The 17,557-nt window shown below is 37.8% G+C and overlaps 1 protein-coding gene across 1 annotated transcript; it reads right to left on the bottom strand.

Moving 5' to 3' along the window:
* Positions 1-3,042: 3,042 nt before the first annotated feature.
* Positions 3,043-14,171, bottom strand: GLYATL3 (glycine-N-acyltransferase like 3). The gene is made up of 5 exons (XM_004424440.1): positions 14,094-14,171; positions 10,019-10,126; positions 8,865-8,991; positions 5,455-5,581; positions 3,043-3,469 (listed from the first exon to the last, which is right to left on the bottom strand). Exons 1-5 carry the CDS (start codon positions 14,169-14,171, stop codon positions 3,043-3,045), a joined length of 867 nt encoding a protein of 288 aa, XP_004424497.1.
* Between the last annotated feature and the right edge of the window lie 3,386 nt (positions 14,172-17,557).

The raw sequence follows: 17,557 nt of genomic DNA, 5'->3' as shown, positions 1-17,557 counted from the left end.
TCCTATTCCAGAGCCTTCCCCTTCACTCAACCTTAAATCTTTGATGTACTTAAGGTCCAGTTCTAGGCAATCTTAGCCAAATACATGGCTTCTCTTACTATCTATATGCCTATGCCTCCTAAATTTATATCCCTATTGCAGACAATTTCTCTGAGACTCAAATATCCAACTTGATTTTATCACATGCATGTTTTGAAACTCAACATCCAAAAACTGAACAATCTCCTGTGCTCCCGATTGCCCTAGACTTGGTGCTGTTCCAGTGTTTCCTATCTCAGTGAAAAACCAACAGGCAAGGGTTTCACGACACAGAAACCTAGGGGTCACCCTTGACATTTCTCTCCCATCATACCCTACAGTCATTAAGTCCTGACAACTTTTCCTCTTAAATAGCTTTGGTAATGGTTTACTTCTCACCATTATCACTGCCAGCATTCAAATCCAAGCTAAACTTGGATCACCTCTTGCTTAGACTATTGCAAATAGCCTCCCAACTGATTTCCAAACAGATTAATACTCTGCTTAAAACTCTCCAATGGTTTGTATATTACACTGAAGAAGTTCCTTAAATCAGCATTCAGGTCCTATGCTGATCTAGTCCCTTCCTACTCCTTCAGTCTCTCATCTCTTTGCCTTTCCCTCCTTACTCCAGAAATTGCTCCACACATTCCTTAAAAGAGTCAGAAACAGAATTGAAAGTCGAGCAATTAAATTCAACATGGTTATCTAGAAGATAAAAGTAAAAAAAAAAAAATAAGGTTATAGGTACAATTTGGAGGGTAAAAATAATCTTTTTTTTCAAAAAACTTTGAAATATGGAGTCCATTGTTGGGGCTGGGGTGGAGGTGGAAAATTCAGAATGCAATGAGGTAAACGAATAACTGCCCCAAAGAGTCAAAAGCTGCTTAAGAGGCCAATTAACACAATAAAAGTACAGGCTTCAGAATCTGACAAAGTCGGTTCTGATTATGACTTGTCCACTTAAAATTTGCATAACTTTTGGTGAATCATACACCTCTGAGCCAGAATTCCCACAATAAGACAATACCTTACCCTTTATAGGGATCAAATTATATATATATATATAGTATTTGGCACAATTATTAGCACCTAGTTAAATGTTAAATAAATGGTAGGCATATTATTATCAGGAAGAAAATAAGACTATAATGTTATTGCCACATACCAGGCAGGAGTAACCCACGCTTAATCAATGCTAAAGATAATGAGTATCCCTGGGGCAGAAACTAGACCACAGTCTCCCAAGAGGTTTATGGATTCTTGTTACTTGGTGCTCTTCTCTCTGGCCCCAAGGATAAGTTTCCAGGTAACCACCAACTCAGGATGACCTAAGCATATATTCATTCATTCCCAAGGAGTAGTACTTTTATTAAAAAAAAAAAAAAATCTCTCCTTCAGCTAGTTTACTTTTCTCAGAATAAACACCTAAAACTTGGATTTCCTCTTATCTTTGTAGTTGGGTTTTATGACCTCCATTGGGATAAGAAACCAATATTTTCTATATGGCTGAGTAACTCTATCCAGACTAGACAAATCCAACCATCATGTTTGTGCCTGCTTTTACTGCACACGGAAGAACACAGCTTGTGATGTTTATCTCTTCCTTTACTGTTCTTGGAAGATATACATACACAAGCAACTGGAACCCAAATTAAAAAAATATACTGACAAGGATAAAAGACTAATGAAAGTACTGTTTTAATTATTTAAGCATTTAAATTTTCTTTACAATAAAGATACAGGGTTTAGTGAAAAGAATAGATTGAAATCAAAATGACAACATTCTGGCTCAGCCTCCAGCACTGATTGTCTACATAATCTTGAAGAAGTCATTTATTTTCCCTGGTCCTCAAACTCTTCACAGGTAATAAATAAGAGAATTAAAGTTTATTATCTTATCAAAATTTATGAGTATATACATATGCATATAGAAAATATGAAAGGAATGTATATATACGTGGGTATATGTTAACGTAAGTACAGTGGCCCTATGTGTCTGTGGGATTCTCATCCTCAGATTCAACCAACCATGGCAGAACCGACTGTATTCATTGTACTACACTGTTTTATATATGAGCATCCATGGATTTTGGTATGCTGGAGGGTTCCTGGAAACAACTCCCTGCAGATACAGAGGGACAACTGTATGTTTATACGTGCATTAGCAGATCCTCATTCACACCTATATATGCATCTTAGTTTCTTATGAGAAAGTAGACTACAAACAAGGAGGCTGGAATAGGTGATAGGTAAGGTCCAATCCTATGCTGACATCGTCTGTTTCTAACATTTAAAATGCCCATATCCTCCATCCAACACAACTGAGCAGTGGGAACTTGCCAGCAATGCATGTTCTCAGGCTGTACCCCAGAATTACTGAATCAGGGACTGTGGGGGAGAGGCCCAGCCATCTGTGTTGCACCCTGCTTTCCAGGTGATTCTTAAGTGCACTAAAATGTGAGAACCACTGCATTCTAACATTGTTAGGTAATAACTACGGCTAGAGTCATAGGCGGAAATGGAGAGCCAATAATTAAAGGAGAAAAAGCCAGATATTCTACAGAGAACTTGGGTCAGAGGTGGTAGGGACAGAGTTTGGGGAGACACAGCATAGGTGAGCATAGGGAGTGTTTCTTACAGTGGGAGGGAACTGGTGTGGTTGTGAGAATGCAAGACAGAAGCCCAAGCAGCAATCATAAAGCAGATCATTTGTTCTCATGCAGTCATATCTGCTATGTGCTAAGAACTGCTGGCTTTAGAACATTTTTCCAGCAGTAGATCCCAAGGAAGACAATTATCTTCTGTTCTCAGCCATAGCTGTCTCTGACCCCTCAGTTACTTACTGTAGGAACCTGAGACAGGGTGAGTTAAGGCTTCTCAGGCTGATCCTACACGTTTTCTCTAGACCCTTTTCAACAACCCAAGATGCTGCTGATTCTAGTGTTAATTTTCCCCTCTTTGGCAGCTAAAGAGTGTGTGTATGTTCAGGGAAAGGAAGAAAATTCTTGGAGTTTCAATGGGCTAGAGGTGAACTTGGCCAGAAAAACTTGCAGGGGTGAGAATAAGCCTATGGAAACGACAAGGCAAGAAGTCCACATGGATAAACTTCAGGAGGCTTGTGACTGCCATGTTGTCATCCAGAACATTGCCCTGACAAGGGAACCCCCGGCTTTGCAACTTCCTGGCCAGTGTGAGGGTCACCAGCTGGTTATAACCTTTTCTGCGATGCTCTGGCAGAGTATAGCTGTGGCAAACGGTGGCAAACTGGTCTGTGAGACACCAAGAGATTGGGTTTCTCTCGTCATCGCGGAGACATGCACTGGGGAAGCAGGAGATGACGTTGGCAAGGTACCGGAGGCACTGTTCATTGCCGCCCCGAGACCAAGTCCGGTTGAGTAGATCAGCATCAGCAACATTCAGGTAAGTTAGTCGTAGGGAAGTCCCCATTCTAGAAGAAAATGATGAGAGAAGAAATATGAACTCGGGATCATGTGACTACAAACAATTACTTCTCTTTTACACTAATTCAAACTGAGAAAACATCTCGGAGATAGTGTCTAGCAAATGCCTCAACATTTTCAATGAACCAGAATCCATCACTCCAGCTTATAAACATCTTTCAGGGTTTCATTTCTGATAGTACAAAATACTCATTATGCCACATTAAAGTCTTTTCTTGTAATTTCATGCCCATTTTTTATTGTCCTCAGTATAGATCAAGGCAAGTATTTCATTTCTCTGTAAAACAATTCTCAGATTTGCTCTTAAGTCCTAAGTCTGTTGACACCCTTTCTGAAGCCTTGAACAAGTCTAGATTCCTGGGCCCTCATCTTTTCCTTGGTAAAAAAAAAAAAAAAAAAAAAAAAAAAGTTTTAGGCTAAAACTTCTGTCTTTATGCATCCGTGGCCAGAAAAAGAAATACAAGTTGCTTAATGTTCCAGGCACATGTAGATGCTCAGGAAATGCTAGTTCTTCTAGACCTTCCCCTAAAAGGTCTGGAGAAAAGTCTAAAAGCCCACGGCATTAAGATAAAGAAAAAGATAGGAATTGCTATAGTTTCTAAGAACTGAGATGGATTACTTAGTTGAAAGCCTATGGGGCCGGTTGTGCTTCAAAATGTGCTTTCATTCTTGAAGTTATCAATGTTGTGAGACCATCCCCAGTGACTGTTAAGAGACTCGTAAGGTCCTTCTTGCTATGATCTTCTTTACGAAGCACAAGTTTGTGTTTTCTCTTTATTAGTGGTTCTGCAGTATTAGCTCACATTCAGGCATGCTGTGGGCTCTGTCTGGCACTGTGCCAATCATCTAACCACTAAGCAGGGGTAAAAGAAATAAATACAAGCACTAACTGGCTTAATAGGATTTTTAATTTAATTTTTGAAAATGAACTTTAAAACAAGGGCAAAGAAGCCTCAAGCAAAAATGTCACTGCAAATAAAAACACTGTCAAGGCAAATGTTTCAGGAGTAGTTATATTAGAGACTATGACCTTGTTTCTGAAAGCCAGATATAAAATAAAATAGAGTGTACAAATTTGAGTAATCACTTAGGTGTTAAAGACAAATTGTCTAACTTCCTACACAGAAGAGATCAATTCATGTCGAAACTTGATTTTTAAAGACCTGACTGGGGACCACAGAGAACTCTAAAAAAGGACAAATACCTGGTTTCTTCAAAAAAAAGTAATGTAAGAAATAAAAAAGATGAAAGGGAACCCATCTGTCAAAAGAAACTTAAGAGAGCTATTAACCAATTATAATGTATGAACCTTATGCAGACAAACAGAAAATGACAGAGCAGGGACTCCAAAGTAAGTAGAAAAGAAGAATGCAGATACAAACGAACAAATGTTTTGGCCGATTGGATTCTGGAGTCAGACTTCCTAGGATTATTTCCTGGCTTTACAGTTTATTCCTGTGTGTTACTTCAACTCTGGTCAGAAAGGGAATAATAATAGCACCACTTTACAGGGCTATGGAAAGGATTCAGGAGGTAATATATTTAAAACATTTACTACCCGGCACATGAGAGCTCAACATAAGGGAGGTTATATACCCTCATGTCTGAAACAACAAAAAACTCTAACAATCTTGGCCTCAGACAATAGAGGTAATTAAGAATTATTTGAGGGAGGAAGATAGCAAGGAATTATTTTTCTGTGTATACTGTGAAAATACAGGACAACTAAGTTCATTTATTACTATGGACAAAGACACTGATTTGATTTTGCAGAAAATTATGAACAGTCAAGCACAGCAGAAAGGAACACACACACACACACACACACACAAACACACACACTTAGACTCAATGGCTTAAATCCAAGATGCCTAAATATTTCTTAATGGTACAAAGTACTCCAGTCACTGCTATCTGTACTTCTATACTATAGAGTAAGTATTATCCCAAATGCAGAAACTTGTTTACATACAGGGAACTGGTGTCTGGCAGAGGTGTAACAGCAGGGAAGCAAACAGCCTTGGAGGAAGTTAGCTTTACATCCACCTGCTTTGAGTTGGCAACAGCTTTGGAAACATCATATAACTCACTCTGCAGCCCTGTATATGGAAAGACATAACGAAAAAATGTGGGCATTTTATTTGAAAATGCAAAAAAGAAATTTGTTGCAATATTTTTATCATCAATACCACCAGTTTGCCACCCTATGTATTTATATATGAATTATTACAGCTACTCCCTGTCTGATTTTCAAACTTTGTGTGGGATTTTCAAATTCCTCTCATGTTGTCCATTGTGATCACGATCTTCCATGGAAATTTGATGTGAATACCCCTTAGGAATTTGGAATTTCTTGTGCGAATTTTGATTTTTCTGACTCCTCAGACTGACCTTAAGCTCCTTAAGGTAAGGGACATTTTATAAGCTCTAAAAGTCTGTGATCTACCATGCAGCTAGAAGTATAAAAGAGCTTAGATTTATTTGGCATGGCATCGGACTTTAAAGACTCTCTTCCAGCCTCTTGCCTAAATGCGCATTACAGAAATATCAAGGTATAAACTTAGTGTTGTTGAGATTTATCCTGAACGTAACTCACCCAACCCCACACATTTATCATAGCTGTACTATATTTATATTATCTGTAAATCTTTTTTCAGTACTTGTACACAAAGCACTGTGATGGGCACTGCTTCACGGTGGGACACAAGAATGGTATGGTCTATGTTTTGATAGAGTTTCCAGCCCAGAAGGTTAGCTTCTATTTACTTAGAGCTGACTTGCTCTGCTTCTCCAAATCCCCATCTGCTCTGTCCTTTCCAGTCTGGGTCCTGATTGACTAACATTTCTGGAAATTGACTTTCCCACTTCCTTCTGTATCTAATGGTTTGTTTCCTCCTCCCACTAAGTCAGTTCCTCTTGAAGAATACATGAGTGGGAAGTCATGTTGAACACAGTCTGATACTGAGCCTTGGCTCCTGCCTCAGGGAGTTAAGTCTAAGAAAAGATAAGCAAGTCTTCAAGTTAATGCTATTAAAATTATAGATGCTGTGGCCAGCATCCCATATTGTAACACCAAATTACATCTAAGTAATTCAAAAGACTATCTATGAGAAAAAAATAAGCAGTGCTAACCAAAGGCTTTTGAAATTGTTCATGATTTGGGGATGTTATGGAAACAGCATCTTTTTAGGTGCTCTGATTAAGAATAGTAAAGATAGTGATGACTTGTTAGAAGCTATTCAATATTCCAAGGACATTACAGTTATTACCAAAGAAGCCTACAGTCAGGAGACCACATCAGAAGCCAAGGGTAATGCCTGCACTGACTTACGTGCTAAATGAGGGGCCTTTACCACTCCAGTTATATTAGGTGCTACTAATTCACATCTGTCCCCATCAAACCTTCAGGAAGGATGATTGGGTCAATTTAGATGACTACAAATGACTCACGACTATCAGCTCAGCCTTCTGAAAAAAAATATTGACAATTACAGGGACGTTCTCTCCATAATGATGGACTCAGGTGATTTGAGGATAGTAAGCCTATAGTACCAAAATCCATCCAATTACTGCCATGATTTTTCACATCAAAAAAGAGATATACTTATTTCCACATTAAAGTAGTACTGGTGATAAAATTTTTCTAAATTGGGTAGGTGAGTGGTAGAACCATGTCTCACTTCTAACCAGCGTAACTGGGGTAAATCTCGAAGGTGAGAGAGAGTTTAGAACCTCCTTCATAAGATCTTCTTGAGCATTTGCAAATGGATTTTATACAACATCCCAACATCCGTTTGGGTTATGTATGTGCATTAGTGATTGTTTGTAGTGGACAGAAGCTTTTCCTTGTGAGAGGCTTTAGCTGTTTGTGGCTGAAAAAAAAATTACCAGACTTTATACTTCTAAAATGGGCATCCCTACCTTTCTGTCAAACGATCAGGCAACTCATTTCACTGGAACAGTTATAAACAGTAACTTCATTGCCTATATCATCCCCTAATCGTTATGAAAAGTTGAAAGAGCAAATGATACACTGAAGCTTAAACTGTCCATCCAAACTACTAGAAACTCTTAATCTGCTTCTGTCTTGGCTCAAGTTCTTCCACTAGCATTGATGATCATGAAATTATCTCCTTGGAGCTCACATATATTCTTTCCTTATAAAATCATTTAGGATATCCTATGCAGATAGTTGATTATCTCTTTCCAGAATCATTTGCTTCAGAAAGAAGGAAAGGCTTACCTATTGGCATAGACTTAAATTAGAGTTATTCTAAAAGGTTGTGATAGAAAAAGGTTAATAGTAATAAGGAAAAATATCCTGTGACACTCACTGATATCCGTATTACAGTAACAGTGGGAAAAAAATGTCACTTAAAAGCAGCCCCATTTAAATGGCCTCTGCCTACCCCAAAGGCAAAGCCTCATTAGGAGTAAAAAAATAAGTGTTCTTCAGACACTTCTCCAAAGAAGATATACAGATGGCCAATAGGCATATGAAAAGATGTTCAACATCACTAATCATCAGGGAAATGCAAATCAAAACCACACTAAGATATCACCTTACACTCATTAGAATGGCTATGGTCACCAAGACAAAAAACAACAAATGTTGGAGAGGTTGTGGAGAAACAGGAACCCTCATTCACTGCTGGTGGGAATTCAAACTGGTGCAGCCTCTACGGAAAACAATATGGAGATTCCTTAAAAAACTAAAAATAGAAATACCCTACGAGCCAGCTATCCCACTACTGGGAATCTATCCAACGAACCTGAAATCAACAATCCAAAGAAGCTTATGCGCCCTTATGTTCATTGCAGCATTATTCACTATAGCCAAGAAGTGGAAGCAACCCAAGTGTCCCTCAACTGATGATTGGATCAAGAAGACGTGGTATATATATACAATGGGATACTACTCAGCCATAAAAAAAGACAAAATCGTCCCATTTGCAACAACATAGATGGACCTGTAGGGTATTATGTTAAGCGAAATAAGCCAGAATGAGAAGACAAACACCACATGACCTCTCTCATATGTGCAATATAAACCAACACACAGAGAGAGAGAACTGTATGGTGGTTACCAGGGGCAAGGGGGCCGGGGGGTAGGCACAAGAGGTGAAAGGAGGCATTTATATGGTGACTGCCAAATAAGAATGTACAACCAAAATTTCACGTTATCAACTATTAAGACATCAATTAAAAAAAAAGTGTTCTTATAAAACTACAACATATAAATCTTAAATATATAAATGTATGTTTATATATTTGTGCCTATATGTGTATATATACAACACATATGAAATATGTCATGTCTATCTGATATATGACGAAAAGGAGAAAAAAAATGACTGCTTAGTGTCTTGCAGTTGACCTCACCTTGTATTTGAAAACATTGGTCCCAGTTGATAACATCACATTCTTCCAATAGCTGTTGGTAAGCCCTGACATCCTTGTAGAACACAGCATAGGCATTAGTATAATGGTCCAGGTTATCTGTCTCAGTCTAGGACAGAAGACATAATCATAAAAACATAAACATATCCTCTAGATAACTCAAATCCCAGCTAGATTAGACATCACTAGCTGTGCATGTCTAGACAATTTCCATTACCAAAATTAGCCACCTACAAAAAATGGCTAAGTGAAGCAACTAGAAGGATGTGCAGCTATGACGTACAACTATCTACTGGGGCTTTGGGGGAAAAATAAATAAAATTATAAAAAAAAAATGGCTAAGTGGGAGTGTGGCTAATAAACTGTAGTGAAGGAAAGAACAGAAATTTTGGGACTTTTGCTTATTTCTTCTGTTATTAGGGAGTTTTTTTGTTTTTGTTGGTGAGAAAGATTGGCTCTGAGATAATCTTCCTCTAGTTTGTATGTGGGGTGCTGCCACATCATGGCTTGATGAGCAATGTGTAGGTCCACGCCTGGGATGTGAACCAGCAAACCATGGGCTGCCAAAGTGGAGCGTGTGAACTTAACCACTATGCCACCAGGCGGCCCCTATTAGGGAGGTTTTAAGACATTTATTTCACATTTTTTTAGGATTTTATTTGTTTATAAACATAAAAAGTGTATAACTCAATGGATCCACCTACAAGAATCAAACAGATCTCTCCAAACTTTCCTAATGTGGTCAGGGTAGCACATCTTTGATCGCTGGAGCCTCTCTTTGGTCTCAGAGGCAGAATGGGGCAGATGTTGTCTTTTTCAACCATCTTCCATATTTACCTACATGATCCAAGTCACTGGTCACAAGGAATCATCAACCCAGTGGAAGGTCTAGTATGCACAAATATGTATGCAGCCTGCTTCTAGAGATTATGAAACGCTAAAACATTATCGAACATTTAGATGAGAGGTTTTCCATATGTCTGATACTCCAAAGCCAGTTAAGTTAGAAACTAATGGTGAAATGTGTAGCTTTGGAGGCTAAAGTATATGGCTATGATGGTTATAATATCCCCTTTACCTACTCTTTGTTTCCCTGTGGATGCCAACCCTTATTTTTTTGCCTTTCAGAACTGTACCGCTTTCTGTTGCCGGGTGATAACAGCTTTGAAGTCTGGCCATGAATCCAATACTATTTCCTTTTGAAAGGGATTCCCACGATTTATGTTCATCACTGCTCCATAAACCTGAGCCAGAGAACCCAGAGATACAAGGCAATCACACCACAAACTGTTTCAGTTGCATATTATCCTTTTTACCTCTTGTTCTACTGTATAATCATGACCATGAGAGGGGAAATTATAAATATATACACACATATACACAACATACACACAAACTTCTCTCTTGTTATTTCATCAGTGCACATGAAAACTGGTAAAAAGTCTATAAGGGCCTACGAAAAATCTCCCCAAACCTAGATTTTATGGTACAACAGTGAGAGGTACCAAATCCATAGGCTTACTAGATGGGTGCTTGGCATGTAGGTCAGCAATAAATACTTACTGAATGAATCAGAATCTGATGTATGCATTTAGGGCTCATACATCTTTTAAATCCTTTTAAATGTATTATCATTCTATAATAATTTTGATGCTTAGCTGTTTTTGAAGTTTATTATACTATCCGAAAATAACCTGTGAAATGCAACTACTCCTTCAACTCTGAATTACAATTAAACATCACTTGAGGGTAAAAGAACTCCCTACCAAAAAGAAAAAAGCCAAAAACAGCCCCCTGCATTTCAGATTTGATGGAGCAAGTCTCTGTAAACATTCCCTGAGGATCGTACCTATGTCTCATTCATTATTGTATCCATGGAGTCTGACATAGCTGATCAAATGCTTGTTGACTGAACAATACTGAAGTAACATTAGAATTCTGTTCTGTGGACTTTCACCTTTTTTTCTCCACTAAGGATCAAAGATGTCTGTCCTACAAAACAACTGTCATGTGTTGTATGTGTGCTTGTAGAGAAGAGAAAATTGTGGTGTTAGTGAGGACAGCTGAGCTACAGGCCAGTGTTCACAGCGGCATTTTCATAATAGACAAAAACTAGAAACCATCTAAATGTCCATCAACAGTGGAAAAAATAAACTGTGTCATATTCATACCATGGATTACAAAACAGCAACATATTGTTGTGCAAAAGAAGCTAGATACAAAAAGATACTTATTGTGTGATCTAATTTATATTATATTCAAAAACAGGCAAAACTAAATTAAGGCTTAAAAAATCAGGAGAGTGGGTCCTTTTGGGGAACAGGGAAAGGGAGAGACTGGAAAGACTCATTGGGGGTGGGAAGGAGGGGCATCTGAAATAATGTTCTTGACTGGAGTGGAGGTTACACAGACTTTGCTGTGTGAAAATTCATTAAGCTACATAATTATGTTATGTGCACTTTCTAGTATGTGTTATACTTCAATGAAAAAAAATTAAACTGTAAAGGCATTGGAACCTACATTTTCCTTCTTTATCACTATCTTAATTCAAATCACTCACCTCAATGCCTAGAACATTATCCAACTCTTTTCTGTCTTAATCTGGGGCTTTACTCAAATTTTCTCATAGAATATATCTTTCCAAATTTATTCTGGCTGATACTGTTAATGTATAACATGGATCACACTTAGTGAAAATACAAGAACTAAAGTAACCTGGAAGGGTAATATTTGTTCTGTTAATCATTAAATTCTGGGGCTGCTAATCTTACACACACAGAATAATAAGTTTATTAAAATGGTTCACATGAAGAAACCATATATCCTTATTCAAGAATGGACATTAAATATGACTGGAATGTTCAGAAGGTTAAAAGGAAAAAACTCTTTCCAATATTCAGATTCTGAAAGAAAAAAAAACATAACTTGCTTGTAAAAGATTTGGAACCAGCTGAAAGATTTGGCACTGGTTGAAAACAAACAAACAAATCCAATAGCTATGTATTCAAAGCGTTAATGTTGAGAGGAGATGGGAAGTGGCTAGGGGGGAATGAGCAGCTAGAACTTGTAAAGGAACTTTGGAGGGATATTTAATCACTTAACCACTTAGGTGAGATTATAAAATACATAGCTATAAACTCCAAAGAATGGAAAAAGGGTGAACAACAATACTATCTTTTACCTTTTTTATTTTCTAAAGGACATAGTATAACTGAAAGGGTATTTTGAAAGTATGGTCAAAGATCCAAAGCCAGGCATTACATAACAATGAAGTAATTGAAGTAGGTTAAAGAGATCCGGGGATAAAGAGACTCAGTGAGCAGAAAATGAGAAATTGGCAGTACCAACTTAAACAGCTATTAAAGAGAAGATTATACAAGGAAGGCACCGATTTGTACCTACGTCCTTCATTTCGTTAACTCTTACTTCTTCTGTTGGTTTTATGAGAGGAAAACATTTCAAAAGAACACTCAATTTGGAATCTGATAACCTGGATTTAAAGGTGAACTCTAGCACTTACAGATGGTGAAGTGACTTAGTAACATCATCTATAAAATTATAATATACATATCTGCCTATTCAGAGGTATTAATATTACAGAAGGGTTAATATTACAGAGGTATTAATATTAGTTTTTATGAAGCTCAAATGAGATACTGTGAAATATATTTTTAAAAATTATACATACTATTCAGATAAAGTCAACTAATCTGAATTCAGAAGTCTTTAAAAAATAAGATTTGAGCAGGTAGGGAATTAGTAAGTAACTTTTGTATAAAGCTTCCGGTGACCAATCAACAACAGTTTATTGAGTAATTAGTATGGGCAGAGCCCCATGCCAAGCACTGTGGGAGGAGTAAAAAAAAAAACGTTCGACATCTATACCTGGGCATCTGGGAGCTAAGATGTTATGGGAAAAGCAATAGATATGAAATCAAAAGAACTGAGACTTAATTCTGCTTTTTCACTTGCTATGTTATCTTCTTTGAGCTTCAATTTATTCATTTATAAAATGGGTTAATAAATACACTACAAAGTTGTTGGAAGGACAAAAAAATTTAAATTCTATGTATGCTAAGGTCCTATCCAATTATAATATTCATAATCTAGGTGCCCATCCTTTGTCTCGATGATTATAACATCTTTCATGACTCTGTGAAGGTCACCAAAAACTTTTTAGTTCTCTCTGGAGAAAGAGTTAGCCAGACATGTTGTCAAAGCGAAGTAGCCCACTGTCTTATTCCCTTTGTTCACCTCAGTGTCAGCATTCAAAACAGGAAGATTTGGACCAGAGTGTCCATTTGGTACTTTTTTAGCCATATGACCCCTAATTATCACTCAGATTTTCCCTATCACATATAGTTAAGCATGATCAATAAGGCAAGATGACTAGATTTAAATCAACTCAGTACTACAGGCCTTTACTCTAGATCACTTTCATTCAAATTTTAGTATGAATAAGGATTATCCTGGGTGTTTGTAAAAAAATAGAGGTCCCTTCTCTATCTTGAGAAATTATGATTCATTACATCTCTTCTGGGTTATTAGTATGCCACTCACATTTTAAAATCACTGTTGTAGAGCTTTCTCTTTGCTCAAGAAACTCAGTCCTCAAAGACAAGTTCATTACATTTTGCGTTTTTTCTCCAAGTGCTTAAACTATTTCTAATCTTACATTTTATTTGTAATCTTTGATTAATGTCATCTTCCACAGTAGCTCTGAGTTATCAGTATGCTCTCATGGACTTTTAGAAGACTCTAACAGATACAGGCTTGATAACTAACAAAGTCACTGAAAAAAATTCAGTAATAAAGATCTTGAAATAAAGAGAAAAAAAACTTCATAACAACCCCTAAACTTCAGTTCCATTGTGTACCTAGAGTATGTTCTTACCAGCAGTGCCATCCAATCCATACTCTTCTGCCCCTTAAAAAATTTTAGGACTCAAATTTACCTTAGCAACAATCCAGTCCAGCATCACCTAAATTTTCCTCGGAGTCATCCAGAGTGACCGTCAAAAATATAACTTTCTGGGCCATATCCACAATGCACTGAATCAGTCTCTAGCAGGAGGGGACTGGGAAGCTGTATGTTTAAGTGTTCCCAGAGAGCTTTATTATCAGAAAAATTTGGGAAACAGCCACAAGTCTGACATCATTTCACAGATTAATAAAATAAAAAATATAATAAAACTCTTCAATTTATAGTACCTTGAGTGATTCAGGAAAGTGACACTTCAACATTTTTTCCAGTATTAGTAATTTGGTAGAACAGTTTAGCACCAACATCTTCTCCAGAGCTCTAGCAGTTCCACACCTAATTAAAAACTTGAAGGTATACATTAATTTTTGCTTGTAAACATTTGAATCTCCTAGGAGTATCTTTGAAGTCCTGTTTTCCCTGGGTGTGATTCTGGATGCCATTGCTCCCTCTGAAGAGGGTGGGAGGAGGAAGATAGGGAGGCAATGGGATGGGTAACTCAGAGAACACATGGACATGGCTAGTGTGGATGACCAAACTCTGGAAAGCTGTGAGAATCTATGCTTGGTTAAGTCTTCCTATTATACATGTTCATTGTACTCTAAACTCTTCCTTCAGGACATGAGAACAGTTGTAATTTTACATTTCTTTGCGTTTTCTTTGATTTAGGTTTGTCTCAAGTAGCCTGTAAGCTGCATGAAGGAAGGGCCTACATCTGCTTTGTGCTCCACAGTATCCCCAGTACCCACTACAGGGCCTGGCACATAGTAAGGGGCATTCTAAGCATTTGTTGAATGGTGATATGATGCTTAGAGTAGGAGTCTTAGGGTTGAGTAGATAAACTACTTTTTCACAATGTGGGGCAAAGACCAGAGAAAGACTTGAGTGAGTCAGGTGTCAGGTGGTTAAGAGGAACAACTTGGAGAGAAACACAGATTGAAGGTGAAGAATCAGATGTGAGCAAAGGCTGAGGCTCATTTTAGTCAGATAAAATTAAGGAATGAAACAACCTAAATATAATGTATGCAATGTCATCATTCTTATGCAATTATATTTTCTAGATTTTGGGGCTCCATCTCTGCTACTTTTTGTTCTCAAGAAAACTTGTTTTCCCCCAACATTCCAATCAAGTCTTGACTGAATTAAAGAAAAAAAATTTTTTTTTTCTATTCAATATAGTAGAGCTTGTCCACTCACTCTTAGCAGCCAGGTACTAGGATGCAAAGATAACTCAGCTGATGTGAGAACCTGGTGCTTCTGGATTGCGGTGGGTTGTTCCTTTACAACACATTTTCCAGACCGAGAAAACTACTTGATTTCCTTATGTGGCATCTCTGTGTGGCTATAAGATACTCAGAGTGTTTGATTGTGATTTACTTAAAATCTACTGTAAAACACTATCATATGGTTTATGTGAGTCTAAAAAGCATGTTTCTTATGATCAAGCCCTGTGGGCTCCAGTTCACTGAGTGGTACACCTGAGGTGTTTGTATTTTCTGCAGAAGTCAGAAGAGATACCAAGGGCTAGGCAGCCTCAGAAAATCAGGCTTCTGGACCCTGGTACTCATACTCTGGGCCAATATTAGAAACTTGGAACAGATCAAGTTTCCAGAGTTCGGATTGAGCAAAGAAAGGAGAAGTGTAGTCATCATCTCTTCACCCTTGTATCTGCTTGACTTTTCACTCACTGTTATCTCTAAATAAAATTTAAACTTCTTAGTAGAGCCTCATGTTAAACACATTCATTTATTCTAATTCAATATCTTTTGAGGAAAAATGAAATGAAATTGTTTCAAAAGGAAGTTGATCATGTGTCTCTTGTTAGGTTTGATGTCTAGAGATTTTTTAATGTCCTAATACATAGCAAAGTAGCTGGTGCAAAGAGTAAGAATTCTAAGTTGTTGATAATTTGCTTATTTATTGCCTGGTTTGTTCCCACAAGAATCTAAAACCACTTATAAACATAGGTAAAACATATGAAGAAAAATTAAGTTCAAATTAAAATTCAGGCAAGGGAAAAATAGAGGTACAAAAGCAGTATGGAGTCAAGAGTGAGGTCAGCAGGCAAAGCATATGGCGGACAGTCCTACTTATAGAGTTGATCCTCTTTATTTGTGGGTTCCATATTCATGAACTTACTTACTTGCTAAAATTTATTTGTAACTCTGCAAAATCAATACTGATAGTGCTTTTGCAATCATTTGTGGACATCTGCAGAGCAGTGAAAACTTTGAGTCTCCCAATGCCCACATTTTCAGATGAACTCAAAGAAGCTGACTTTTTGTTCCAGCTCTTATGCTATAAACAAGTCCTATATGTGGTCTATTTAGTGCCGTGATTTTTTGCATTTTTTGCCTTTTGTTGGTGATTTCACTGTTTAAAATAGCCCCCAAGCATAGTGCTTAAGTGCTGTTTAGTGTTCCTGAGTGCAAGTCTGTAATGTGCCTTATGGAGAATATACATGTGCAAGATAAGCTTCCTTCAGGCATGTGTTATAATGCTCTTGACCGAGTTCAATGGTAATAAACCAACAATATATATTTAATAATGTGTCTTTAAATTGAAATACACATAAAACAAGGTTATGTGGTGGTCTGCTGATGAAAATGTTGTGACCAGAGGCTCGCAGGAACCTAACCCTGTATTTTCCCTAGGAGCAATGGTTCAGAATTTGCTGAGACAGTGTTCCCTGGGACTTGATTGAACATACCTGTCATGAACAATGAGAATCCACTGTACTTGCAGGAGACAAGAGCCCGTTTTTTTATTCTAAGCTTTTTAGCAGCTAACACAAAGAGAAACAAACATGATTAGTTACACGATTCAGTTTGCCCATAAAATTATCCTGAGCTCTTTACCATAGCATTTGCTTGACTTTTCCACTTGTACCATCTCTAAATGAAATCCAGTTCTCTAACTCTAAATAATCAAAACTCTCCGTGATCTGGCTTCAATAAACCTTTCTAGACTAAGGAGCTCTTTCAACTCACAAACAAATTACACAGGGTGACAAGTGTTGGTGACATTAAAATAAGAGAAACATTTCTCCCCTGGGTTCATAGAGAGGACACTATAATTAACGAACAACATTGGGCAATATCCTTTCAGTAAACAGTGATGAATTTCATAAAGAGCTTTTTTTTTTTTTTTGAGGGGGCGGTGAGGAAGATTAGCCCTGAGCTAACTTCTGTTGCCAATCCTCCTCTCTTTGCTGAGGAAGAGTAGCCCCGAGCTAACATCTGTTGCCAATCCTCCTCTCTTTGCTGAGGAAGATTGGCCCTGGGCTAACGTCTGTTGCCAATCCTCCTCTCTTTGCTGAGGAAGATTGGCCCTGGGCTAACATCCGTGCCCATTTTCCTCCACTTTATGCAGGCCGCCGGTCACAGCATGGCTTGATAAGCGGTGCGTGGGTCTGCATCCGGGATCGGAACCTGCGAACCCTGGGCCGCCGAATTGGAGCATGTGAACTTAACTGCTATGCCACCGGGCCAGCCCCAGGAGCCTTCTTTTATTAAATACAAAGATGCTTTTAAAGGCCACAAAACAGAATGCAGAAATTCTCATCGTGCAGAAAATATTTTTTACACGTTTTTGAGTTAAATTAGAAAGTCATGAAACTTTCTTGAGTTAAATTAGAAACTCTGAAAGCTACAAGATCAGATTGTCATATCCCTACCAATCAATTATAAATTCC

Source organism: Ceratotherium simum, chromosome 13 (assembly GCF_057802395.1).
Source record: "Ceratotherium simum simum isolate JZ-2026a chromosome 13, ASM5780239v1, whole genome shotgun sequence".
NCBI classification, from domain to species: Eukaryota; Metazoa; Chordata; class Mammalia; order Perissodactyla; family Rhinocerotidae; genus Ceratotherium; species Ceratotherium simum.
Note: the sequence above shows the minus strand (reverse complement) of the source record. Positions and strands in the feature narration are given on the sequence as shown.